We start from the raw sequence: 27,090 nt of genomic DNA on the forward strand, positions 1-27,090 counted from the left end.
AGAAAAGATTGGGATTAATTACAGATTTCATATATGATGATAATGCCTCCCATGCATTATTTTTCACTATTTTGAATGTTTTTTTCAAAAACTATTCACTTGAACATACATACATCCTATGCCACTTAAAACCTTAATAAACCAAAGAAACAGAGGAGAAACAGATTGTTCAAGGGAGTAAAATAAACCCTTAACAGTCATCACATATTATGTTAGCCAGCTTTTGTAAATGTCTAAGTAACACAGATGATTATATGCAATATTTCTATGAGCGAGCAGACAAATGATTTTTTTTTGAATTAATAATTTAATAATTGTACAATCCCTAGTTGTCCAAAGCACTATAATGAAATTCTCCTGACTTCTGCCTGCAGATCAACATTTCTCAATGACATATTTAAAACAAATATGAAAAATATTTAAGATTTTAAAGAAATGTTAATATTTTAACAGTAATTACTGATGCGTAAAGAAGTGGTTTTAGAACTTATGAACACTCAAAAAGTGAGGCTACAAATACACTTTTTTTCCTCCTGCATCCAGAGTAAGCCACTATCAGCAGTTTTAATAAACAACTGAAATATTCAGGAACAAAGTCTTCAACAACTACAAGAATTTTATGCAGCATCTCTCTGATAACCTAATAGAAAGAGAAAGCACAGAAGCTGTATTTCAAGAAACAAGCCTGTAGCACCTGATAAATTTAATTATTTAATTATTTTTCTTCTTTTTATATATATATTTTTTTTTTTTTTCAGAATAGCATTTTTAAAGGGTACATAAAGAAATCTAAACTGCATGTGTGGCCATATTATAAACCAGCTTTGAAGACATTTGCTGGCAAGAAAACACTTCTAACTCAGAGACAAAAGTTGTGCTGGCAAGGCGTGAGTAGAAATCCCTCTGTGGGAGGAATACAGCTGTTCTACTCATTAAGGAATTGAGTGGTACTACAGGTTTGAGAAATTTAATCCCCCTCTGTTTTATGCTGCTTTAAAACACATTTTCGCGGCTGCCAATGCTGACAAATTGCTGCCTTAGTTTGTATTTCATTTTGTCTTTTCTTCATATTCAAACCAACATATTAGTATGAGAGCATGAAGAATGTTACATGATTGCTGCAAATTTAAGTGATACATCACATGGAATTAGAAGAGCTGTTAAATATACCAGCTTAAAAGACAAAGACTAATCAATAAATCAGTACTTCAGACACTGCAGATTAACATAACTGTAATAACTGAAAGAACAAGTGCACTGGTGTCATAATAAATGATTGTAGATATTTTTATAGATATTAAACTATGGTAGAGAACCCTGCTTGCAAGTCGCATACTGTAATTCATCAATAGATTAACTATTCCCTTGTTTATTTTGCCAATTAGTAATTTATAATCTGTTAGGAACATAATGCAAATGCATCAGTGTTTTTTTCTGTTAAGAAATCAGTGCACACATCCGACAAGCAAGGTAAAATAAATATATTTCAAAGAGCTAGGGTGAACATCAGTAAATCTTCTGTGAAAATAACATAGACTCGTTGTAGCTTAAAGCAGTGTGTAAACTGCTGTTTAACCCCAACTCTAAAGTTGTATTTTCTTTAAGCATTTCTGATTTATTGTATGCATGTGACCACATAATGCCTTTAATGAAGAATATCAGCTTTCTTTTCCAAGCATTCCACTGCAATTTTGCAAACACAAGGAGGGTGAGCAAGCAGTAGCTGCAGCCAGCGTAGAGCATGAAAGCAAGGCAAGAAAATGTTCACTTGTGCAAGGTTTCTTTTTAAAATTGTATTAGCTCTTCGATGGTAGCATGGCTTCCTGTGTTTAAAAGCAGCTCAAAAGCTACATTTTAAAAACAGTAGTGGGAGAAAGGCAGAGTACAAGGTAAGCAAAGGGGTCGATTGATATATGAACTAGCAGGTGCAACCTTCTAAATAATTTAAGTAGACATATAATTTTGGTAGGTTGTGTGCAAATTTTGCAGGGCAAAAGAAAAAGTAAATGGAGCTGCATGCTAAGCTCTTATATTCAGAAAACAGAACTATTAGTAATCTACAAAGGAAAACTATGTCTAGCTACAGGATTGACTAATGTTAATACACATGCATCAGTTTCCTAAAAGCTAAAACAAACTTTGCTTTTTGGGGGAAAGGGAGAGCGTATCTGCAGTTAGTCAACCTTACTGCAGAGCCAAACCTACCTGGAATGAAATACTGTTCTTTAGCTAAATAAAGAGAAAAAAAAAATAGAAGATGCACCTGAATGTCAGCAAGCAGAGAATGAGTTTTATTAGATTAAGTATGGACTACAGTTAACTACAGATAATTAAGTGAAAAAAAATGTGTATTCACAATGAGAGCCAATAAACAACAAAGTGTGAATAGTCATAAATGTATCCGGGACATGGATAACAAACAGTTCTCATCTGGTATTTGCAGTTCAGACTGAATAAATTGTAGAATGTGAAATGCACCTGGAACAGCTGGATACCATATGACAAAAGTTAGGATTTAGAGAAATGTAAGTAGGAAATGGAATGAGATTAGAAAAAGAAAACAGTAAATTTCAGTATGAGGTAAGCTCCCTGTATAAAATGAACATGTTGTGTTTCCATATTTAGCTAGAAATTTTTAGATCTTTCACATACTCCAGAGCCATGTGGAAATTTTACAAAATGATTTATGTTGGTGATACTTGTAATGAATAACTTCAGCATTTCATTCCGAAGTATTATATATTGCATTTTTGTTAGATTTAATGCTATTCAGAAATAGTGCCAAATGTGTTAACTACAGTAATGTTCCATGATCCAATAGTCTATGACTTCGATGATTTTCCCCCTTCAGTCAAAGAACTCAAAAAGATTCTGCAATGTTTAAAAATTCCGTAGAGTGCCAGCTGTCTTCACTAGAACTTCTATAACCACTGTTTTTGCCAATAAAAGAAAAACAGCAGCTGAACGAAGAAAATTACCTGAGCAGCGGAATTTCTTGCTTTTGATCTGGCCGATCCTTTTGTTTGCCAGACGGCGGGGGCTGGTGCAACGGGCACCACTGGTCTCAATGGGGTTTGCATGAAGATAATCCGCCAGCCACTTCAGATGGCAGTCACAGATAAATGGGTTCTGAGCCAAATGCCTTTCATGAAGAAAAAAATGTTAATTTCACACATTATTTTCTCTTTGGTCTCAGCAGTTCCTGATATTTTTAGCACAATTGCAGAATATCAGGTCATACTAAAGACAACCATAAACAAGGGCATACATACAAGGTCTGAATTGCACGTAGGGGTGAGAAGGTGCCTTTTGCAATGGTCTGAAGCTTGTTGTCATACAAAGAAAGAAGATTCAAGTTGTGCAGATCTTGAAAAGCATCAACTCGCAGGCAGTTGATCTTGTTGGCATTCAATAACCTGTTTAATGGAAGACAATTATAAAACTGAAAGAATTCACTAATATTGCTGCAGCCTCTGTTTTTTTCACAGTTAATTCTTTATATGCATTTGTAACCAGAACAAGAGATATAGTAAAAAATATTGGCAGTGACATAAGGGATTTCAGTGAATTGAAATATTTTTCTTAGGTGCTCTGAAACATTTCCTAAATATTTGCATCTTGGAATTGAAATGTAGGGGGTTGTTCCACTAAAATCATATTTCTTGTATATGCTGGTACGTGTGTGTGATGTTTGTCTATGCAAAGCAACAAGATTAAAAAATCAAATATCTGCAAGGAAAACTAGTTCCTTTTGCCAAATAAAAAAAACAAACAAAAAAGGAACTGAACACTGTGTTCATTAGCTGGAAGATATGTGCAGTGGCACTTTTAATTATTTGTTACTAATCAGCATGCTGCCGCATTAACAGAGTTGTAGTAAAAACTGGTGGCATGGAACATATCCAAATCTGTCTTGGATCCTTTTTCCTCTCCATCTTCAAAGGGAACCTTTTCTTCCCTGTGCCTCCCAGACTTCTAAAGTTAAAACAAACATGCCAATCTAAACCAACTCCTTCACACTTTTGAAGAGAAATAAAAAGTCATTCTACTGAATGCATTTTTACAACCAAATCTTTTTTATTCTTTTTCGTGTATCCATCCAGAAATGGAATGGAGTAGAACAGTGGATTTGAAAAACAATGCTCTGATAAACAGTTTAACCACACAAGCAGAAATTTACTTAGACTGAAATGTATTGTCCATGCGAAGTATATCAAGCTATGAAAATGTTTCTAAAGCAGAATAAATAGTCTGAAATACATTTTCTAACTGAAATCTTTTTTAAAAAATACAGGAATGCATACCCTCCCTCTGCTATACTATTAATAGCTTGTGACTAAAATAAATCAAACCAGAAACCTCTAGATGGTGCTAGAACTTGCATTTTCTTAGTATTTACTTAACTGCTTTGCCATCTTCAATGAGTTGCTAGTAGTACATATTGCTAATCATTACACTATGAACTTTGGACATTAAATTCTTTTAATCAAGTGGGAAGAAATTCTGAATTCTTTAAGAAGCAGCTTTAACTCGACAAGCCAGTTATTATGGATTATGGTCTATTTCACAAATTTCTTTAATAGAAGAAGAACAACTAGTACAAAGCCTTTTCTGCTAAAAATTGACAATATACAATAAACTTATCAACATAACATTCTTCTTTATTCCTAGTATCAAATCTAAATAGAAATGGTTTATATGACTATACATGCAAATTTCCAAAGTGTTAACCCAAATAGCAGATGGAGTTCACAGAGTCAAAGAACTGTACAGAGAAGAGTGTCAGCAAACATTAGAAGTCATTAATGAAACTGTACTGCACTGTACTGTTCTTCCATGGGTATAAGTAGAAATAAAAGTACATAGCATTTCCACTGCATATTTTCTCTGTATGAAACTGTATACAGAGATTCATTCTATGGCTCACACACAAATTTATACATATTATTTGCTGTTTACGGGGCAAGACAGCATCATATCTTACATGTTTTATGCTTTTAACTGCCACACAAGAGAATAATTTCATTGTAATCATTTTAGGCTGAGATATTAACTAAGATATCATCAAATTTCTTCTTCAGGCATGTATCCCTCATCAAGTTTACCCTTCTGAATCATCCCAAAATAGAGTAAATAATAAAAAAAAATACTCACAACAGTTGCAGAGAAAAGAGTCCTTCAAATAGGCCCTTTGGAAGTTCTGTAATTTTATTGCCATAGAGGACACTGTACCAGGAAATAAAGCCAAGAAAGCCATGACTATGAAAGGCATATACTATGTGATTTTGACTTTAAAAATAAAGAATTTTTCATTTTCCTGAAGGGAATTTAACAGCAATAACTTGATACTTGCAAGGCAATTGTGGTCCTGTGATGTAGTGGGATCACACATTTTCCCAAAAGACTTTTTGCCCAAATAGCTCTCAGCAGAATCAGTACCTCACTGTTAACTGCCTTACCAAGGTGTCTTTGCAAGTGGATTTGCTGCTTTATAAGAACAACTAACTAGGGAATAATATAAATGTTTGATTTTGTTCAACTCTTTGCCATGAACATATTTATAAAAAACCCATACATTTTTAGTGTTCAGCTGTAATATCATATTTAATTATCACTCTAACATTCTGAAGTTACTTTTACAGCTTGAATTTATATGAAAATTCTGCAGAGAGCTGGAAGTCCAAAATAATTTCACTATAAGAATGTGAGAAATTTGCTACTGTTTTTATATGTCAAACAGATACCTACAGTGAATTGAGTGAACGTAAGCCCTGGAAAGCATCTGGAGCTGCTTCAGAGATCTGGTTATTGCTCAGGTCACTGAAATAAAGGAAATTTGCTTAACTTCATTCAAACTATATTCAAAATAATAAATATTAAAATAATATCTAAATAGAGTTACACATGGAAAGAAAACAGAAATTGAAGTATTTATGTGAGACACTCCCAAAGAATTTTAATTAAAAAATTGCTAGTACATCAAACCAAAATGGATGGTTAAAAATAGAGCTTTCAAGTACTTGAAAAAAACCAACAGAGATTTACTTTTCCTGATTTCTCAAGTACAGTTCATTAAGAATTCTCTGCTTGTGTTGGTCACAGGACTGCACAGGCTCAAAGGTATTCTGAAATAACAGTGACTTATCCCCATTAATTTACTTTCTTTAACAGAATGTTCATTACAGTAATATACTGTTTCTAAGCAGAACTATATTAAATAATATCAATATTCAATAGAACAATTTTTATTAATATAACAAAGATGCTAAATTATCTTAATAATCAGGCTGCCATATTAATCTTCTAGCAGTCAAATTTTCTTAAATGCTCACACATTGATTGCAGTTCCTCTGTATGACCTTTACTTGTTTTTAATTTTTTTAAATGTGTATATCTATATGTGTAAGTGTGTGTATATAAGTCAGAAAGTAAAAAAAATAAATCTGAATTATTAGGTACATACATTCTTCGAAGCTTTTTATATGGTGAGAAAGCTCCAGGAGGTATAACCTTGATTGAATTTTGTTCTAATCGGCTGCAAAACAATAACAACAAAATAAGAACACAAACCCCAAACCAAACATCATTCTAAAGTCATTACAAACCAGAAGGGATAGATTGTAACAAAGAAGGCTGCTTTTGCTTTTGTTTTCAGTATAACTTTTTCAGTATACTTCAGTATAACTGAAATTTCATTTCAGTTTTCATTACTAAAAAAATCAGTTTCTTTCTGTAAAAAGCCTTTTAACCTATGGAATGTAATGTTGTGAATTAAAACCCAATCTTGATATTTTTCCCTGAAGAAAACTTACTTTCAGAGCACACAAGTTTTTTGTATAATTTAAGCTAGAATTGTCATTAAAAATTAAAATTTGAATTAGTATATTTATTCACCTAAAGCATTTTTATACTAAGTTTTATTTAAAAGTGTCCAAAGACTTCTGTGAGTTAATCATTCAAAGATATAAGCCATAAGAAAGGGGAGAGGAATCTTCCTATTGTATGTTGCTACCTGCAGTAAGGCAAATGCCATGGTTTTAAACACACACAGAGGATTTCTTCAGATACAGTCTGTAACACATTTTCTTTAAGACAGTACTAGGATTGCACAGTCACTTCTAACTATTTTAAACAAGTATTTTTATCCAAAACTGTAGTTTATATCACTAGCCACATTTGCTTTGTATGTATAGTGACTGTGACTGAAACTTGCTATACTGCAAAGTGTGAATTTGCTGATGGAAACAGTTTTCAAAGAATTTTTTGAAGTGCCAGAGCTTTACATATGGGAAATCTATGCTGATACAGACCTATGGCCCACTTGCCAAAAAGTCAAAACAGATTCAGCGATAAGCACATTTAAAATAGAAGCTACCTTTTCAGGTACCACAGTGTTTCATGATTATGGCTGTTCAAAAATTTCTATTATGTAGATGTAAGGACTGAACTATTTATATGAAAAGGCACAACAGGAAAAGGCAGTATTACTTGAATATGCATACCATGCTTATATAATAATAATAATATCCCTCTTTCATACACAGGTACAAACTCTTACTGTGCTCCAAGTACATAAAGATAATGCCAAAAATTTATTTCATGTAAGGACGCACAATTCTGTAGAATTTACTGCACTGTTTTATATCACTCAGATGCTGACCCAGAATCTAACATAAAAAAGCCTTTTTAAATCTAGATGTAGAAATATTAGCCTTTTAAAATGTAGATGCAGAAATACTAGCCTTTTTTTTACCCTAATCCTATTAACTTTCTTCTGTTTTATTTTTGCTCTGATAGAGACATACGAGTCTGTGTGTGTGCAGTGTAACTAATAAGCTCATATGTTCACTTTGCATAAGCCTTTCCATTAAACTCTTATTACAACTGCTTCTTTTTTTTTTGGTAAGTTTCTCCAGAATTCACTGTACAGCTGATCTAAAGAAAAAACTTACTGCTTTCATGAAGTTTTGTTCAGATGGAGATATTTATTCACTTAATACTCAAAATCTCTGACTCTGCTTTACCTTGCCAGAATTTGTTCTTGAATAAGGAAACTAAGAAAATAAAAATCCTAAAAAAAAATCTTCCTGGCACACAGATAGTCTCATTTTATTGTTGGTGTTTTAGACAGGGTTCATATTTAAAAAAAAAAGTCTTTAACTAGGAAAATGTTACCACCTTGCTAGGGTTTTCAGGTTTATTTCAAACACTGTAGGGAATTCCATGGCATAAGAATATTAACTTTTTCCATAAACATGATATACTTCCATATACTTTCTCTACCCTGGCTAAGCCTCTTGGAATCATGAAACACGTTTTGCATCGGACTAGGAGTACTGACTAGGCTACAAAGGATCAAGGTCACTCTTATCTAGTACACTTGAGCGTACTAGTTAAGAATTTGCAGAAGGCAAACATCTGAATAAGTAAAAACTTGCTTAAGTTAGAGGTCAACACCAAGTTAGAATAAACCCAAGTATTTTCTGTTCTTACACTATATTTTTAGCTTGTTTCCCCAGAAAATTAAGATTATGCATCTTCTAGTTATTCATCATCTGGTTTTCTACTCATCTGGCTAGGTAAAACTTTCAGATAAAAATTTTTAAAACTTTCCTTATTTTATCAGTGGGAAGAAGTTGAGAAACCAAACTAACCCAGCCATGAAGGGAATGTCAGCAATCCACCAATTCCTGTTACACATTCTATTTGGCAGCAATCAACTGCCTAACCACAAGGGAGAGCCTGACCAGACATTCATCAGGTGTGTAGCTTTGAAAACCAGCCAAAGAATCTCTTGCACAAGGAAACATGTAGAGCATACTCAAGACAACTGGAAATGGGGTGGCGGTGGTGGTAAAAAGGACAGGGAAGGACTTGAATTGCTGGACAGAAGACACACTAGAGAAAAATGCCTCTGCGTACTTGGGAAAGACAGCGGCAATGCTCCCACATGAAGATGTCACAAGCCTCCTTTGCTGCTTATTACCCCATGATGTAGAGATTTGTAACCTAATGCTGGTGGCCATCCAGTCTACATTCACCTATCTTTAAGCATATAGTGCTTTTAACCACAAATGATTTAACGTGATAGCATTTAACTTGAGAAAGTGGGATCTAGTGTTAAATTAAGACACAAAGTATTTTCTAGTTTACTCTTTTATTTTTAAAAATATATTAGTTCTATATGCGGAAGTACCCTAGACGATACATGTATGCCATTTTTTATGAGAAGATAGAATAGCAGATATAGTATAGTGCTGTCCAATCCATCTACAAATTATGTGGGTCCAAAACCTGAAGAAGTCCTACTACAGCGTATTTTGGAAAGATAATTTTCTAGCAATTGTAATACAGCCAGCTACCAATTCACCAGTGGATATATAAAATGAACTCCATGTCAACTTTGCCCACGATTTCCTTTTAGTAAGAAATTCATAGTGTAACGGATAGACTGTGCGGTGCTGGGATAAATTTACAAGCTGTTCTGGATAAAAGATTTTTTACAGTAGGATCATCTAAATATGTCTTCTCTTAACTCATGCCACAGTGTATGCGCTAAAACACATCACATTTTGGAAAATGGGATTAGTCTAAGAGGATAAATAACATTATATAAATACAGAAGAAAAATCTTTTATACCCCAGATAGTCTGTAAAGAAAGTAAAACAAATCCATATTTTCAAGCTTTGTTATCCTCTAATCTGCTTTATCTTCCTAGAATCAGCTGAATTTCAGAGTGCAAATTTGCATCCAGTATTCCAGAGAAAATCCAATTAGATATATTCCAGAGTCACAAAGCACAGATAGACTAATATCTAAAGGAATTTGCATTCTACTGATAAAACCCATAGTAATTAAAAACTCCTTTATATTGATTCCTCACATTAAATGAAACATTTTAAATTCTGGAATAGGATGGGTTGTAGTTATCTATTACTGAAAAAAGTCAGCTATTAAGTGCTCACAAATGACATGGCCAGAATTACTATTACATTACAGATGAACAATAAGCTAATATCAGTATTTTTCAATGGAAATTTTATTAAATTCTGTGCATATCTCCTTTTGAAGTTGTTCTTTTTATAAACGATCATGTATGTATTATAAACAGTGTCTTGGTGGTTTCTTTTTCAAAAGCCACAGTCAATTTTAGTAGCATATTTAATAAGGTAAGATAATGGAGGAAGACAGTTAAGTACATGCTTCATCAAAGCTTGTACTGCCTTATGTGTAAGAAGTACTCTGCCCATCACCACAAAAACGCTAATTAATGCTTTTAGTATTAAGCCTCCTGGTCCTTTTAGCATTTCACTTCAAAGAGTCCTGCATCAATACATAAGTGTTTTACTGTCTTTTAAGACTGCCAAACTGGTTGAAATCTTTTTTGAAGACTATTCCCTAACGCCTCCTATCTAGGAAATTTACTGTGAACATTTCTTTCCCTGAATCTTTCCCCCCTGCTTATCCCTGCAGACACCAGAATGTACAATCACCTACTATTCTAAGAAACAAAAGTGCCTCTGCAGTTGTGACTTCCAACCTAATCAAATCAAATCAAAGTAGGTCCCCAGCCAGTGGACAGATTCCTCCTACTCAGTCCCCAGAGAACCCTCTGACATGTAAATCACTTGACACTTTCCAGGAGGATGATGTTCCCTACTATAAGCCCGCAGCACACCACTACTCATTACTACTTCTGCACTTACAGAGACAGACAACATGCTTATTTATACTGACACTTATAAATTAGCTTATTTCCCACTATAAAAAGTAATTTCTGTGAAAGAGTTCTGCATCAGGAAAGAGGACAGACTGGAAATGAAGAACACCCTGTTCCCTACAGAATCATTTTTATTTTAAGTCATGCAGATGAGGTACAATATACAAAGATAGCTGAGTAAAGAAAGGTAAAAAATACTGCACAAAGATGGGCTGCACCAAAATGTACGTTAAGGGGTCAGAGATAGACCTAAACAAAAATATTTTGTAGCAATAAAATAAAGTAGAACACCCTCCCTTAAGAAAAGACATTAAATATGGAGCAGCAAATTAGCCATATACTTTATAATTCTATAATTTTATAATATTTTATATAGAACATAACATCTTGATTAAGTAAATTTGGTCAATACAACAGTGGCTTTAACTGTTAATTAATCTATATATTTAATTCCAGCATCTACTAATTAACAAAAAGTCTGGAGCAAGGTTGTCAAGAAACCTCAAAAGAATTTTTACTACAGAGAAGAAAGTGTAAGATGTGCAATGAGTCTGATGTATTGCACAGATGCTGATTATACATGGTAATAAAATTGACAGCTCTTCTTTGCATTTTCCCCATCTGCTTTTAAAGTAAATGTCAAAAACAGCTGTCAGAAAACAGAAAATTATTTCAGTGATGGGATTCAGTGCAGCTCCTGAATCTGAAGAACTGCAATACACAGCCAACACATTTCTCATCATATGCAACATCTGCCATGTTTCTGGTGCATTTTTGTTTTGTTTTGTTTTTTTTTTTTTCAATAAAGAAACTTCAATAGTTGCCCTTTGCTACAGGAATCCTTGAGGCTATTATAGGAAGTTCCTTTTTTCCTCTCTAAACGACTGAACAGTTCTCTATCCACTAAATGTCACTTCTAACTTTAGCAAGAAAAGAATTCTGTTGGTACCCGTAATATCATCCATGTCTAACAAGAACAACAAGATTTATTTTTAATGACTGTATTACTTGTACTTTAGAATTTCAGGCTCTAATTCAGTGTATTAATAAATCTGGTTGACAGTTTCCTAAATATTTGCATATAAAGAATCACTATCAATGTTGCCCTAAAGCTTGCCAAACTGTTAACATCCAGTCTAATTGTTCTATCAAATATTTCCTTAGGGGACTGATTGTAAATGACATTTACATAACGTCTGCATTACATCAAAAAATAACGAGAGCTGTCATACTAAAGCTATTAAACAATTCACTGCTTTTAGTCAAAAGCAACTCCCAAACCTGCATTTGTTTAATTTTTCATCACAGAAAGGGCCATCTCATGCTCTGAACCCTACAGCACCATTAATGATTGTACTCTTTATATTCCTAAAATTATTACAGATTCAGGTTATAGGCAAAATGCACCACTCCTAAAGAATTATTTTCTCAGTACTTCGGCATCTGTCAGAGTGTGGCTCCAGTGCAATTAACCTGAGTCACCTAGAGTCAAGTAAAAGCCTCTCTAATTAGCCTATTTTTGATGAGAGTTGTTATACCACAAAAACTACCTGAGCTGTTAAGAGAAACTGCATTAAGTTCACAAAAAAACACATGCAATGCTGCTATACTCTTTTCTCATCACAAGCAGTATCTTTTCAACCAGTTCTCACTGAGCAGGAACACAAGCTTGAGAATTCCACTGTTGTGCCAGACCGACAGTGTGGAAGAAGTCCTTACTAGATGCTAAGCAATACATGGACTTACACCATAAATTCGCCAGAAAAATGTAAATGAAGTTTTTTAACCAAGAACACTTCCCACAAGTTGTTGGTGTTTACTGGACCATGTATTTAGCAATATATAAATAATGAAGAAAGCATTTCATTTATGATGAAACACAAAATAGTGAAAAATCAGTACCCATAGTTTCTTTTATAGTAACACCACTCACATTATTACTTAGGAAAAGTTATCAATAGTGAAGAGCCAAACATGAAAATAAAATCTAAGAGTAACAACACCACTGAAGTGTGGCACAGCTGTCAAGGATCTATGAGGGTTTTTCTGGAAGAACTATATGGGCCTTCTCCAGCTTCCCTTCATGCTGCATAAAATATTCATTTATTTCATGCTCGAGTTATTTTGTTTCCCATGACAGAATACAGAGAGGACCCTCAAGGTGCCTCTTCTACTTCAATACCCACCAGAAACTTGCATAAAACATCCAGAGATGGAACAGTGCTCATTCTGGGCAGTACCTACTTGCAGACTCTTTCACATTTTGTTTCTCCAGTCATTGTGTTTCATGTTTCTACATCCTCTTGACCCATGAAATTATACTTTGTCCACTGTATTTAAATATTTCTTTAAGATAAGACGCAATGGTATGAAGAAAGCCAAAGACGTGAATAACGGCGGTATAGAACACCTCCTAATAAAGACAAAATTAAATATTCTACCTACAAAAATCACTGTGTCTGAGAAATAAAACAAGAATTTTTTTTTTCCAAAAAAAGCATAAGGTAACATGATTTACGGGTAATTTTCAGATTAGGAAGATCTTTGAGTAAGAGCATGACAAATGATTTCTCTTGTGTGTTAAGCAGACAAGATTAGATATCAAATTAGCAAAACCATCTACTTTTGAAGTAGTGAAATGGAATATATTTTAATTTTTGCCTGAGAAAGATTCAGGTAGAAATCCCAAAGACAAATTAGATGTAATTAAGTGAAATCTTTTTTAACAAATTAAATATACTAAAGTAAAAACGTTAATACCTCAACAGTTTCCATCTAAAAATCATGCACTTTTATTTGATATAAGCTTCTGGACATAAAAATGTAGATACTTTAGGGCAAAACAGAAGCAAAAGCTCTATATTTCATGAAAAACCAAAATGCCTCCCCAGCTCACTGGTGAAAAATGTGAAGTCCAACACATTAGTCAGGATTGGTCTTAAAAAGATTGGTCATCCTCCCCTCAGCATTAGGACCTTTCAAGGTCCAAAATGTAGGGTTTGCTCTCATTTCTGTCAGGCTACTGTAGACAGCCAAATCACACTTTGAGCTGCTAAAAACAGAGGACACTGCCTTATCTCTGATGTTTCCAAGTTTTCCTGCTATGTGAGTCTTTGAACCATCTTGAATAAATGTGCCTAAATCCTTCCCAAATGACTTAACAGTGTGTCTTATAAGAATCTTTACGTCTCAATATACAAGTTTCTATGTTCAATAGCTATTTATTTAAGATTTTTAGCTAAGGATGAAATTTTAAAGACAACAGTGAAATCGTACATATACCAAGCTCAGCTTGGAAGAGATACATGCATAGAGCTCCTAGTTCTCAAATAAAATGTCACAATTACGCTGTCTGCAGTGTGATCAGGTCACTCATCACTCTATCTCAGTTAAGTCCATCTGTCAAGTTCAGTTCTGTCAGATGTAATTTCCTTTCCCCTCTTTCCTTCTTTTTTCTCCCTTTTCTCTCCTCCCTCCTCCCTTGCCCTTCCCCCTTTAATATAATATGAGTGTTACTTTGAGAAGCAATCTCAGGAGCTTTTAATCCTGCTTAATATCACACAGCCCACAAAGGTGTAGTTGAGTGCTCGGCATAATATACAATCATTAATCAACAGACTTTCAGAAACAAAATGTAAGAGTGAACAAGATGAAGGAGGAAAAGATGAAGTAAAATAGGAGAAATCATAAAAGTAAGACGAGACAAGTCTGAGGGGACAAACTAGGAAACACATGAGAAATGTAAATAAAGTTATCATGAAACAACCCTACAGCTTCTAGTTTTAGTATTCAAATATTGGAAAGCTCCATTCACAAGAACAAGAATCTTCAAGGTCACAGTAATTAGAAAGTCAGTGAATTATAGACTAGGTTATAAAGGTGAACTGTTAAAAATCCTGACTCCTATATTTGGTTTTAGTTTCTTATATCATGTGGTTTAGGGTCTTCTACACCCCTTAAAAAGATTAGAATTATTTATACAACTGCTGCTTTGTTAACAGCAGCAATCCTCCAGGAACCCTCCTCTCCAGCAATCCTTCCTCTTCCTCAAAACTCCATTGTAGTGTCTGCTACCCCTCTGAAAAAAGAAGTAAATTTAATTAAGTCCTTCTTTTGATTACAGAAATGGTTTTGATAGAAACAATTTTTATTTAGAAATTATTTATACAAAGCTATGATCATCAGAGCAGGTAACCTGCTCCCCTCTTCCCCCCCACCCCCCTTAGTAACACTTACTGAAAATGCATTTCTTTTCTTTTATTTGTACTACTACAGAAAGAAAAAAGGTTTTAGAACCACTGTGACTGGTAGTTCAAGCCACAAAAGAGAAGAGAAAAATCAGAAGAATGTAAAAGCAGCAATTTCAGGAGCTAGTCTAGCTCATTAATGGCTTTTTGGCCTCTGCTTTTGAAATAAGAGCCTGTCACTTACACCGTTCTGAGAGAAAGTACCAGTACAATTAATAGCATTGCTTCCGCGTTGCTATTTGTAAGGTGTCTGTTTGGACACACGCCAGAAAGGCTCTATTCAAAGGGAACTAGAGTTATTTCTACTGATCATTCAAAGAATTTTCATGCAAAAGGTGAATTCTAAAATGCAACCAAGTGAAAAAGAGATTAACAGTGCTGGAAAACTAAAATGTGGAAGGAATGTCTGCATAGAGGCTGATAAATCCTATCACCATTAGAAAGGCTATATTTTCTAAAATCAATTAAAGTACTAGTTTTGAATCTTAGGAATGACCTTCAATACATGAACTGTATGACAGATGGATGAAAACTGACCTCGTATCAACAGACAAGGAGAAGGCTGAGATACCCAAAAACTTTTTTGCCTGTCTTTACTAGCAACTGCTGTCCTCACCCCTCCTGGGTTAATGGACACCAAGATGGGGATCACGGGGGTAAACTCCCTCCCACAGTAGAGGAGGATCAGTTTTGTGACCACCTGAGGAACGCGAACATATATAAGTCTACGGGACACGATGAGATGCATCCTAGAGTCCTGAGGGAATTGGCTGATGTGGTTGCCAAGCCACTCTCCATGATATTTGAAATGTCACGGCAGTCAGGAGAAGTCCCTGGTGAGTGGAAGAAGGGTAACATTGTGCCCATTTTTAAAAAGGGTAGAAAAGACGACCTATGAAACTACCGGCCCATCAGCCTCACTTCTGTGCCTGGGAAGATCATGGAACAACAGATCCTCCTAGAAACTATGCTAAGGCTCATGGAGGACAGGGATGTGGTTAGTGGCAGCAAGCATGGCTTCACCATGGGCAAGTCCTGTATGACTAACCTAGTGGTGTTCTATGAGGGGGTAACCACAGCAGTGGACGCAGTAAAAACCAACACATGTAATCTATCTGGACTTCTGTCAAGCCTTTGACATGGTCTCCCACAACATCCTTCTTTCTAAATTGGAGACATATGGATTTCACAAGTGGACTGTTTAGTGGATAAGAAATTGGTTGGATGATTATATTCAGAGAGCAGTGGTCAACAGCTCAATGTCCAGAGGGAGATCCATGACCAGTGGTGTGCCCTGGGGGTCCATACTGGGACCAGTGCTGTTTAATACCTTCATCAATTATATAGACAGCAAGACTGAGTACTCAGCAAGTTTGCAGAAGACACCAAGTTGAGTGGTGCAGATGCCACACCAGAAGGATGGGAAGTCACCCAGAGGGACCTGGACAAGCTGGAGAAGTGGGCCTGTGTGAATCTCATGAGGTTTAACAAGGCCAAGTGCAAAGGCCTACAGCTGGGTCGGGGCAATCCATGGTTTCAGTACAGGATGGGGGATGATGTAATTGAGAGCAGCCCCGTGGAGAAGGACTTGGGGTTGCTGATTGATGAGAAGCTCAACATGAGCAGCAATGTGTGCTCACAACCCAGAAGGCCAACTGTATCCTGGGCTGCATCAAAAGAAGTGTGGCCAGCAGGGCGAGGGAGGTGATTCTGCCCCTCTACTCTGCTCTTGTGAGACCCCACCTGGAGTATTGTGTCCAGTTCTGGAATCTCCAACAAAAGAAGGATATAGAACTGTTCAAATGGGTCCAGAGGAGGGCTACAAAGATGATCAGAGGGCAGGAGCACCTCCCATACGAGGACAGGCTGAGAGAGTTGGGTTTGTTCAGCCCAAGGAAGAGAAGGCTCCGAGTAGACCTAATAGCGACCTTCCAGTACCCAAGAAGGGTCTACAAAAAAGCTGCGGGGGGGACTTTTTACAAGGGCATGTAGTGATAGGACAAGGTGGAATGGCTATAAATTGGAAAGGAGAAGATTTAGATGAGACATAAAGAGTAAATTCTTCACGATGAGGATGGTGAGGCACTGGAACAGGTTTGTCAGGGAAGCTGTGGATGCCTCCTACCTGGAAGTGTTCAAGGCCAGGTTGGATGGGACCTTGAGCAGAGAGTTGTCCCTGCCCAGGGCAGGGAGTTGGAACTAGATAATACTTGAGGTCTCTTCCAACCCAAATAATTCTATGATAATATGAAGTATTTCTTTCTCAAATAATATCACATTGATCGGACAGACCCTGAAGAGAAAAGCTTGGTATGCTATGTAGCATATGTGTGTGAATTTGTTTAGATAACAAAAAAATAAATTAATTTTGCAGAAAGGGTGCAAATGGTACAGATAGAGTTGTACTTGGTCAATACAGATTAAGAATTATGTTCACTGAGACAGTGAACACTTAATTTTGCTCTGAGCTTTATCATACCAGAATGTAAAAAGAAAGGACCACCACAGGCTTTATTCTACTTCCATTTTCACTGGCAGCTACTTAGTGATAAGCAGTACTGTTACTGAAGGCATCTTCCCAAGAGGCACTTGGCAGGCAATGCATTGCTTGCTAATTGACTTCATGCAATGGGAACTGCTAGTTTTAGCCAACTGACTTATGTACCAATTGAGAAGTCAGACAGCATTATGACAAAACCCTCTCAGCAACACCCTGATGCTTGCTGGTAAATCCAACTGCACTGGAACAAAACAGCATTTCAGCAACTGGCTCTGCCTCCACAAAACGCCTGCTCATTCCTAAACCACTTCAGTGCAAACTCATTTTTCTCAGTAGAAAGCACAGTCACTTGCCAGCTCTGCTTCAGAAGCAGTAGACATCAGCAAAGAAGACAGCTCCTACTGTCTTAAAATGTCATCCAAAATCAGTTGTCCAGCAGAACTATCAAGGCAATGCAAAGTCATGACATCAGTATTAGTCTCACAACAGAAAGCCTTTTCATTTACTTTTCTCCAAAGGGCCCACTCAGAGACTTAACATGCAAAATTTTACTCAATAAAAACTGCCAATGTTTAATACTTAAGAAATTCAATATTCTGTTTAAAGGATGTTTTAACGCATTATTTAGATACAGATTAATTTATGAACTTCCTGGGGGGGAGGTAGTGGTGGAGCATAGAATTGCTAATATGAAATGTACACATTAAAACATACAGTTTAATTATATACACCAGAAGGATAGAGAACAACACTATTACTACTATGTAGGCTTTATGCAGCAGTGTCTCAGATAGACTGGCAAAATAATGAATACGAAATATTTTTATATAGAAACAGATCAGACAACATTTTATCTGCAGGAAATTTGTGTTGGGCAAAGAGGAAGAAAATTAATGCTTCATAACGTACAGAGTAGTTGAATGACACCAGGCTTCCCATTTAGAGAAAGGATTGAAGAAGTAGATGGAAAACATGACAAAACATCACAAAACCACAAACGTGTTGGAAGAAAAACTTCACAAAACCTAAAGCAAATAATAAGTGGATAATGGACCTTGAAAAACTAAATGTGGATTATATATTCTGAAGAGTAACTTGCTATACATACAAGAATAAAGATATGAGCTAGAAATGGGTGCCAAATTTTAACCAATTCACAGTAAATTTTACTGTCAGCTTATTGGAAAAGGTTATTTACATGAGATAGAATAAAGCAAATACAAAAAGCAGGAAAGATGTAAGCAGCAAGGGTGTTTGTGGACCATAAAGTTGGCTGAAGCATAACATGATAGGCTGGTACTATTCAGTGCTGGATTCTGCAAATACAGCCTAAAATCAGGGGACAACATCATAGGGCAGAGAAACTTGTCCAGAGTATGGGAATTTGCAAGTATTATGGATTTTTCAAATGCTCCTGTCAATTAAGTATGTTTAGAAAATCAGATGACAATGTTCAGTTGAAAACACAGAAAAAGATTGACAGATGTAAAGTACTGAAAAGACTGGACAACATCTGGCACATGTAAAATAGAAGTATAATGAAAATTTTCTAGTGGTGTCCATAACAATCTGGTAATGGTAGTAAGTATAAAAATTAGTGAATAAATAATAATTTGGCTGTTGAAGCCTGTACATCCTTCAGATAACAACAGGGAACCAGCACATTTCTCTCTCACTGAGAACTAGGGAGCTCCTGCCAAAGCATGTGCTTAAAATGGTGATTAAGATAATAAAGCCATGTGTGTGGGAACTGTATAACGGTGGTGGAAACAGTGTTCACTATACCCTTCCGCCTTGTGTTCAGCAGCTCCTCAGCACCCTCAAAGCTACCATGACAGCATGTCACATCTCTTCAAATGTTTACTGTCATTACCATTCTGGCATACTGACAACATTACCACATAATGAGTAAGAGAAAAACCAGATCTTATGGTATATGAATCATCTTCCTAATCTAATCTCAGGGGATACTATAAGCAACAGTTGCAAAGTACTTCCTTAAAAAAGAAGCTTTTAAGCACTTTTTATTGTATGATAACAATATAGGAATTTCACAATCTTTCTGCATGTTGAAGTTAGTTAAAAGCAGAGAGGACTGAAGTCTGTCATAGAGCAGCTTTAAAAAGTAGCATACAACCACACTCAAGGTTCAGAAAAGTCTGTAAATGTAATAATGGGAATATATCTCATGAACTTCTGGTTTCTGAGAAAACTGCAAGAGCTAAGAAAAAAGACCTAGTATTCTTCACGGATAGTTCAGTGGATAACATGGTAGAAAGTGTACTGACAGATAAAGAAAGCAAGTGAATATTAGGTTGCAAAAGGTAAATGAAAGAAAACTAAAATTCTATTAATATAAAGTGATGGTTCACTATTATCTGAAAACCGTATTCAACTTTGGTCACTGGAGGTCAAGAAATTTAGAAAACAGAGTTCAGAGAATGTGCGGAGATTAAGACATAGAAGGTTTGGGCACCTAATAGAACAGACCTGGAACACTCAGTTTAGAGAAGAGATAAGTAAGGGTGGCATGCAAAATAGAAGGTGGCAGGACTAATTATTACCCTGAATGCATATTCCTTCCCTCTACAGTGAGTTTTGTTCTCACTGTATGGTAAATGCAGCCTTACCACTGCCTCAAAGCATATCTAAATCCTTCTGTCTACTTTATTCAAAATCTAAGTCCATCATTGATGTCTACTTTTCTTATTGCACTGGCATTCACTGCTATGTATCTGTTTAAAATAAAATAATGACTAACGTTTGCTTTTCTAATGTTCTATTTTTTCTTGTACCAGATTTCGAATAAATATATGTTCATATGTCTTATGGCATGAATGATGTACTATGCAATGTAGTGTGATATGCTTTTTATCCAGCCAGCACTTACAAACTATATACAATACAGGTAGATATCAGATATTTCCCACTGTATCACTATAAACTATGTGCACTGTAGCACAGCATATCTAATATACATATGTATATGAGCGCACACACATATTTATCTATCTTATGGATCTCAGAATGTGAAAAGGTCTCACGCTGGGTTTTGAACACTGCCAGTCTAGCAGGAAACAGCCTCTGTCTGCAATCAGTTAAATGTTTAGCCAAATGCTGGAGGTATTGTTATACGGGTGCTTTTACTCTTCAGGCCAATAAACTTCTGAAGACCCTACTAGTTCATGCTTAAAACTCAACAGCATTTCTAATATGGAAAGTACAGTGAACAGCTCAGTGGAAAACACCTTTCTGTTCTGTAAATTCCCATTTGCTCTTATCTTATGCTCATTTCTTTTAACAGTGAATTCAGAATCAACCAGTAACTTCCACATCCTGTCATTTCTTCAGGAGTGATGATGCTTAAGGATTCAGGAACACCCCTGCAGTCTCTAGTACCAAATTTCTCAAGGGTGTATGGATGTTAACAGCATGTATCTCCACTAAACTACGTAGATCTAGAAGACAATGATGCAAAAATCAGTCTTCCAGTGTCTCTATCACCATTCAGTAGGTTAGCTCCAATGGTTAGCACTGGTTGACAGCAGAAATATAGTGGGGAGTGTTTGAGCCATATTCCCGACTTTTTTTTTCTTCATGCACACAGATCTACATATGCAAGCTAAAAAGCCAGTATACAACTAGTTGTATAATGAAAACAGTCTATGCAGCCTTTCTAGCCACTGTACATGTTTTTTCTGAAGCAGTCCCTTTGTTTGCAAGCAGCCTTTTTTTTTTTTTTTTTTAATAAGAGGGGTGAAAGGTAGGAGAAGTGTTTGTATTATATAGCCAAATAATGGAATTGGGTCAGGTAGGGTCAGCCAGGTCAGTCTTAACAGCAGTAATAATGAACTGACAGACATGATTATTCTTCACATCCTAAGAAGAAACCACAGTACTTCCAATCCTGTGAAGTTCAAAACCACAAGTCAGATATCAAAAAGCCATGAAATTGCCATAAAACTGTAAAATTCTACTTATCTTTTAAAATCCCATTGTGGTGGCCTGTTTTAAAACTTCCAAGAACATCTTACGTAAAACAGATAGAGATATGTTCAGGAGACATCTTTCCTTTTACTTCCGGCATCTGTCCTTCCTCATCCGAAATTCTTAACACCATCTTGTATCAACAAGCTGCTCACAATATATTTATTCCGACTGCCCTAACTCAGTTATTTCCAGGTAGAATCTCCTTACCAGGCTGAAGGCACAGCCATTTTCCTACTATCTTCCTAAATGGAATTCCCATTTTTCCTTCCAAACCATTGCCTCTACCATCATCAGCACAAAAAGATGTTCATGTTGCTGAGTCCCTGCCCACCTTGCCGGCAAACTCATCTTATGTTTTAGTTCCTCCCCTGCATAGAAGACAATGCAGCATTAACTTCCCTTCTGTGCCCACATAACCTCTCAGCCATGTCACTCTGGAAGCCTATAAAGTCTCACATTTACATTTTGTAAATGTTTCTGCCGTATATGACATATCACACAACCTTAGTGTGCATGCTCTTCTATCCATGGCTACCCAATATTAACACGATGACTATTCCACAGATCCCATTCAACCACCTTAATTTTGCCTTCTCAGACAACCCACTGAGGATTCTGCATTAGCAGAATACTTATTGTGGGTTGTATATGTTGCTGCTCCTTCATGCAAAGATATGCTTGTCTAATAAGGTGTCTGATGAATAAAGTGATTGAAGGCAAGTGTCATGGTTAAACCCCAGTAGGCAGCTCAGCCCCTCACAGCTGCACACAACTCCTCCCCACAGTGGGATGAGGGAAAGACTCAGAAGGGTAAAAGTGAGAAAACTCAGAAAACTCATGGCTTGAGTAAAGTCAATTTAATCATACAATCACAGAATCACTTGGTTGGAAAAGACCTTTGAGATGAAAGAGTCCAAACCAAACCTGTCTGCTACTAAAGAATTTCCCTGAGCACTTCATCTACCCATCTTTTATATATCTTCAAGGATGGTGACTCAAGCATTTCCTTGGGCAGCTTATTCCAGTGCTTCATCACTCTTTCAGTGAAGAAATTTTTCCTGATGTCTAATCTGAACCTCCCCTGGTGCAACTTGAGACCATTTCCTCTCATCCTGTCGCCTGTCACTTCAGAGAAGAGTCCAAGACCCACTCACTGCAACCTCCTTTCAAGTAGCTGTAGACATTGATAAGACGTCCCCTCAGCCTCCTTTTCTCCAGGCTAAACAACCCCAGCCCCCTTAGATGCCTCTCGTAAGACTTGTGCTCCAACCCCTTTCACCAGCTTTGTTGCCCTTTTCTAGATGTGCTCCTGCACCAAAATGTCCTTGTACTGAGAAGCCCAAAACTGGACACATTCAAGGTGTGGCCTCACCAATGCCAAATACAGGGGCACAATCACTTCCCTGGTTCTGCTGGCCACACTGTTTCTGATACAAGCCAAGATGCCATTGGCCTTCTCGGCCACCTGGGCACTCTGCTGGCTCATGTTCAGCCAGCTAGCAGCTAACGCCACCAGGTTATTTTCTGCCAGGCAGCTTTCTAGCCACTCTTCCCCAAGCCTGTAGTGCTGCACAGGGTTGTTGTGTCTCAAGTGCAGGACTTGGCACTTGGCCTTGTGGAAAATCAAATTGTTGGTCACAGCCCATGGGTCCAGCCTGTTCAGATCCTTCTGTAGAGCCTCTCTACCCTCCAGCAGATCAGCACTTCCACCCACTTTAGTGTGATCTGCTAACTTACTCAATCCCCTCATCCAGATCATCAGTAAAGATATTGAACAGAACTGGATCCAATGCTGAGCCCTGGGGAACATCACTTGTGATCGGCCTCCAACTGGATTTAACTTCATCTACCATGACTCTCTGGGCCCAGCCACTCAGCCAGTTTTTTACCCAGCAGAAGGTATGCCTGTCCAGGCCAGTGGTAGCCAATTTCTCAAGAATACTGTGAGCAATAGTGGCAAAGATACTAAATTCCAGGTACACTATATCCACAGCAACTAAAATGTAAAGCAAAAGCTGTGTGTGCAAGCAAAACAAAATAAGGAATTGATTCTCTGCTTCCTATTGGCAGGCAGGTGTTCAGCCATCTCCAGGAAAGTAGGGAACTAGCACACCTGATAGCTGTTTGGGAAGGAAAAAACACTATCAATCTGAACATCTGTGGGAATAAAGCTAAATGCAGAATGGAACTGATTGTGGGGAGAAATGGGACTGGATGCTCCCCTCCTTCCCCTCTCAGACCCACTCTGGGCTGGGTACAAGGCTTTCAGAAGCAAAGTCAGTGGAGTTGCAACATGCATCAGAAAGGAATGCATCAAGAGCATCTTGCTATCTGAAGTAGGGGATGGAAGTCTGCAAGAAGGCATAGTAACCTCCTGCTATCAGCAAGGCCCCTGCAAGGACAGAAGCCCAATTTTTTTTTCCAAGAAGATGAATTGCAGCTGCTGCTCTGACAATCCAGCCCTCCAGCTGACCTGTAACATCATCATAATATCATTATAATACTAAAACACACCTCCACACCTAAGGCTACCCACCTCCTCCCCACCTCCGAGGCAAAGCACTCCCAAAGCCACTCCTACTGAGCATGCACATTTATTTTTGGCATGTGAAGTGAGAATTACTCCTCCACCAGTCAGCAGGGTTTGATGTAATTACCTCAGTCACTCAAGCTTTACCTAAACCTTCACCCCAAAGGTGCAAGTTGCTATAAAAAACGTGAATAGAAGGGAAAGTTTGGGAGGGGAAAATGTCATTGAAACATTCAGGATCAGCCAATGGGCTATAGCCACATCACCCCCGCCCTTCGATTCCGTCGGGGTAAGATCTTTGTATTATGCGTGTTAAATACATATCTTAACATCAAGCTAATTAAAATCAAGCTAATTATTAGTATCTCTCTATACTTTAACATTAACTATACATCTCTTATCTATGCGTTAATTTACATCTGGATGTTATTGCTATGCATATATCATTGCATGTTCTTGTACACATTCTGCTGTTGTGTCATATGTAGGGTTGTTCAATGCATTTTTGCAAACAGCATCTTATTCTCAGACACTACCAAACCCATACTAGTCACGAGCTGTTATAATCAATTACTCTTAATAAAATCGACTTGTTTGTACTTATACAAGTCTCAGCAATTTCATTGACTGTTCAGAGGGATTTAAAGGGAGTTTCTGATTTGAACTCAGCAAGCTAGACAAGGTTGATTGTCTTTGTGAAATTGTTGATAAGAATCTAAAGAAAATGGTTGAGGGCAAGCTGGACAATGTTGCTTATCCTTGCGTCATTGCTCAGTGTACTGTACTCTGGCTCTCTTTTCTGCTTGTATTTCAAAATTTACCCTCTCATCACATGACAACATCTCCCCTTCCTTATTCTTCTCTCTGCTTTTATTGCTAAGCATGATGTCGTATGGTCATATATGCAGAAAAGCAAGTATTCCCAAACTCTTTTAAAATCAACTCAGAATGTAGTTTTAACTATGGATTATGATTCTCATTAGAGTACATAAAGGTCTCAAATATTTTTATATTCCGACATATTCCTTTTATATTTGAATCTGAATGTGCATTCCAAAATTCCTACCCTGTGCAATGCATGAATTTATACAAATAACAAAAATTAATACATAAGAAAGAACTGTTTTCTGAAGTTTAATAAAGAAAGTCAGATTACCCACATTTCAGTGATGGTTTCTGGAAGATTTGTTGGGATCTCAGTAAGGCCTTTCCCACGACAGTCCACAATGTTGTTACTACAGGTGCATGCAGTGGGGCAATGCAAGACACTGCAGGACGGAGCCATGAAAGACTGGTGACCTACAAAGGTAAAGAGTTTCTCCTAAAATTGCACAATACTGTCAAACCGTAGTCCAGTTTACTTCAACAGTTTTACTTCACATTTTACACTTCCTTGAAAAATGAAAGGCAGAATTTATAAATGCTGTAGCCTGTCAATACTTTTGAATTTCTTTAATTTAAATACCCAATAAATAGTAACATGTTGACACGATACTGAGAAATGAAAGTCAAATGCTCAACTACTGTGCTAGCATTACATTTCTCAACTTCTTTAGCAACTCACATTCAAAATCATCTTGTTAAAGAGGACTACATATGATAATTTTTCAGGTATATTTTATTTCTTTTGTGGTTTTAAAAACCTATTACTCATTTATCTAACTTTCAGAATTTTGTGTAGTACTAAAAATGCATATCAACAGAAATGAATGACTGCTACAAAAACTTACGGCGTCCTGCTGGTTATGTTCTGTTCTGCAAATACATATTTGAATATAGTCCTTCAGTTATTTATCACTTACAGACAATTTTGGAGTTACGTTGTTTTCATTCAATCACCAGAAATAAATAAAAGCTTTGAGTTCACAGTTTATACTTCCATTCTCTGCTAGCTCAACAGACCTGTTCCTCCTCCAATCTACTATTCTCGCTAACTAAGCCAGCTAATCTACACAGCTTTCCCCTCCCTCCCAAGTTCTCATGCTACATGTTAAACTTGGCATGTATAATTGCATTTAAAGATAATTATTTCATATTTAGATATGTTTTAGGAAGTAAACAACTTATATTTTCCTACAAAAAGAGGGATTTAAAATTTAATATTATTATTAATGCATTCATTCTTGTATCAATTTAATGACACAGAATTGCTGTACAGAAAGGCACAAAGGCACGAAAAAGGCATGAAGCAATCTTTTTCTTTCTTTTTTTTTGAGGTAAAAAAGTCTAGAGATTGTTTTAAAATTCAGAGGGAAAAAACCTTGACTATGAAACCACAACTTCATCTAAGACGTCTGTCTAATGTCATATACTAACATAGGAAGGGTACATTGATCATGTAAGTTGCCGTCAGTGCTGTTCCTACTTGCAATTTCAAATAACAATTGCTCAAGTTTTATATTAATGAAAAGTTAGTCTTTTGAGATAGTAGTTTATAATATACTAATTTAATTTCACATTTTTTATGTGTTACAAAAGTACAAACAGCTGCCAGAACTAATAACACATATGACCCTTCCATATGAACAGGCAGGAAATACTTCACCTGACTTTATTAAGAAAAAATACAGTGATCCAGGCAGAAAATATGGTTATTCCCCTTGCTTATTCTCCATGGTCACTTCATCAAAATCAACGTTATAACTACCAAGTTCAAAACTGTTCTTGACACTTGGGGTCTGCAGACATACCATTTACAAATAAGTTACATGAAGTGATTTTGTTAGGAGCCCTTTCAAGCATACATAAAGGTAGAATGAGCGGTAAGAATACTGTCAGCATTTGCAATGCAAAGATGGCAGTGCCTTACAGTTTGATGTCAGAGCTGTTTAATAAGGACAGAACACTGTGCTCTACAAAAAATCATTTAAAAGCATAGATCTGTGCAAATCTTGGCATATCTGGCAACAGGCTTCTGGGGATCTGCAGAAAATCATCCAGAGAAAACAACCCTGCTGAATCACTGAAAAGACAGCTGTATTCACATTGGTTTTCAATTTTTTCAAGGAAATTTGAAACAGTAGTCAAACTTTAAAGGAAATTTTCAATCTGAGTCTAAATATATTTAAAAAAGAAAGATAAACTTGCCTTCTTCCTCATCTA

At 36.5% G+C, this 27,090-nt stretch overlaps 1 protein-coding gene across 12 annotated transcripts in view; it reads right to left on the bottom strand.

Annotated features, from left to right (window-relative positions):
- SLIT2 (slit guidance ligand 2) overlaps positions 1-27,090 on the bottom strand; it is a 258,279-nt gene that overhangs the window by 61,418 nt on the left and 169,771 nt on the right. For 10 of the 12 annotated variants that reach the window (XM_069856242.1, XM_069856241.1, XM_069856248.1 and 7 more), the window contains exons 9-15: positions 25,149-25,287; positions 6,464-6,535; positions 5,749-5,820; positions 5,155-5,226; positions 3,273-3,416; positions 2,979-3,142; positions 2,206-2,229 (exon numbers count right to left, since the gene is read on the bottom strand). In XM_069856242.1, coding sequence (XP_069712343.1) covers positions 2,206-2,229; positions 2,979-3,142; positions 3,273-3,416; positions 5,155-5,226; positions 5,749-5,820; positions 6,464-6,535; positions 25,149-25,287 — 687 coding nt within the window. The remainder of the gene's footprint in view (positions 1-2,205; positions 2,230-2,978; positions 3,143-3,272; positions 3,417-5,154; positions 5,227-5,748; positions 5,821-6,463; positions 6,536-25,148; positions 25,288-27,090) is intronic. The other 2 variants (XM_069856249.1, XM_069856245.1) reach the window with 1 other exon arrangement.

This window comes from Phaenicophaeus curvirostris, chromosome 4 (assembly GCF_032191515.1).
Source record: "Phaenicophaeus curvirostris isolate KB17595 chromosome 4, BPBGC_Pcur_1.0, whole genome shotgun sequence".
Classification (NCBI taxonomy): Eukaryota; Metazoa; Chordata; class Aves; order Cuculiformes; family Cuculidae; genus Phaenicophaeus; species Phaenicophaeus curvirostris.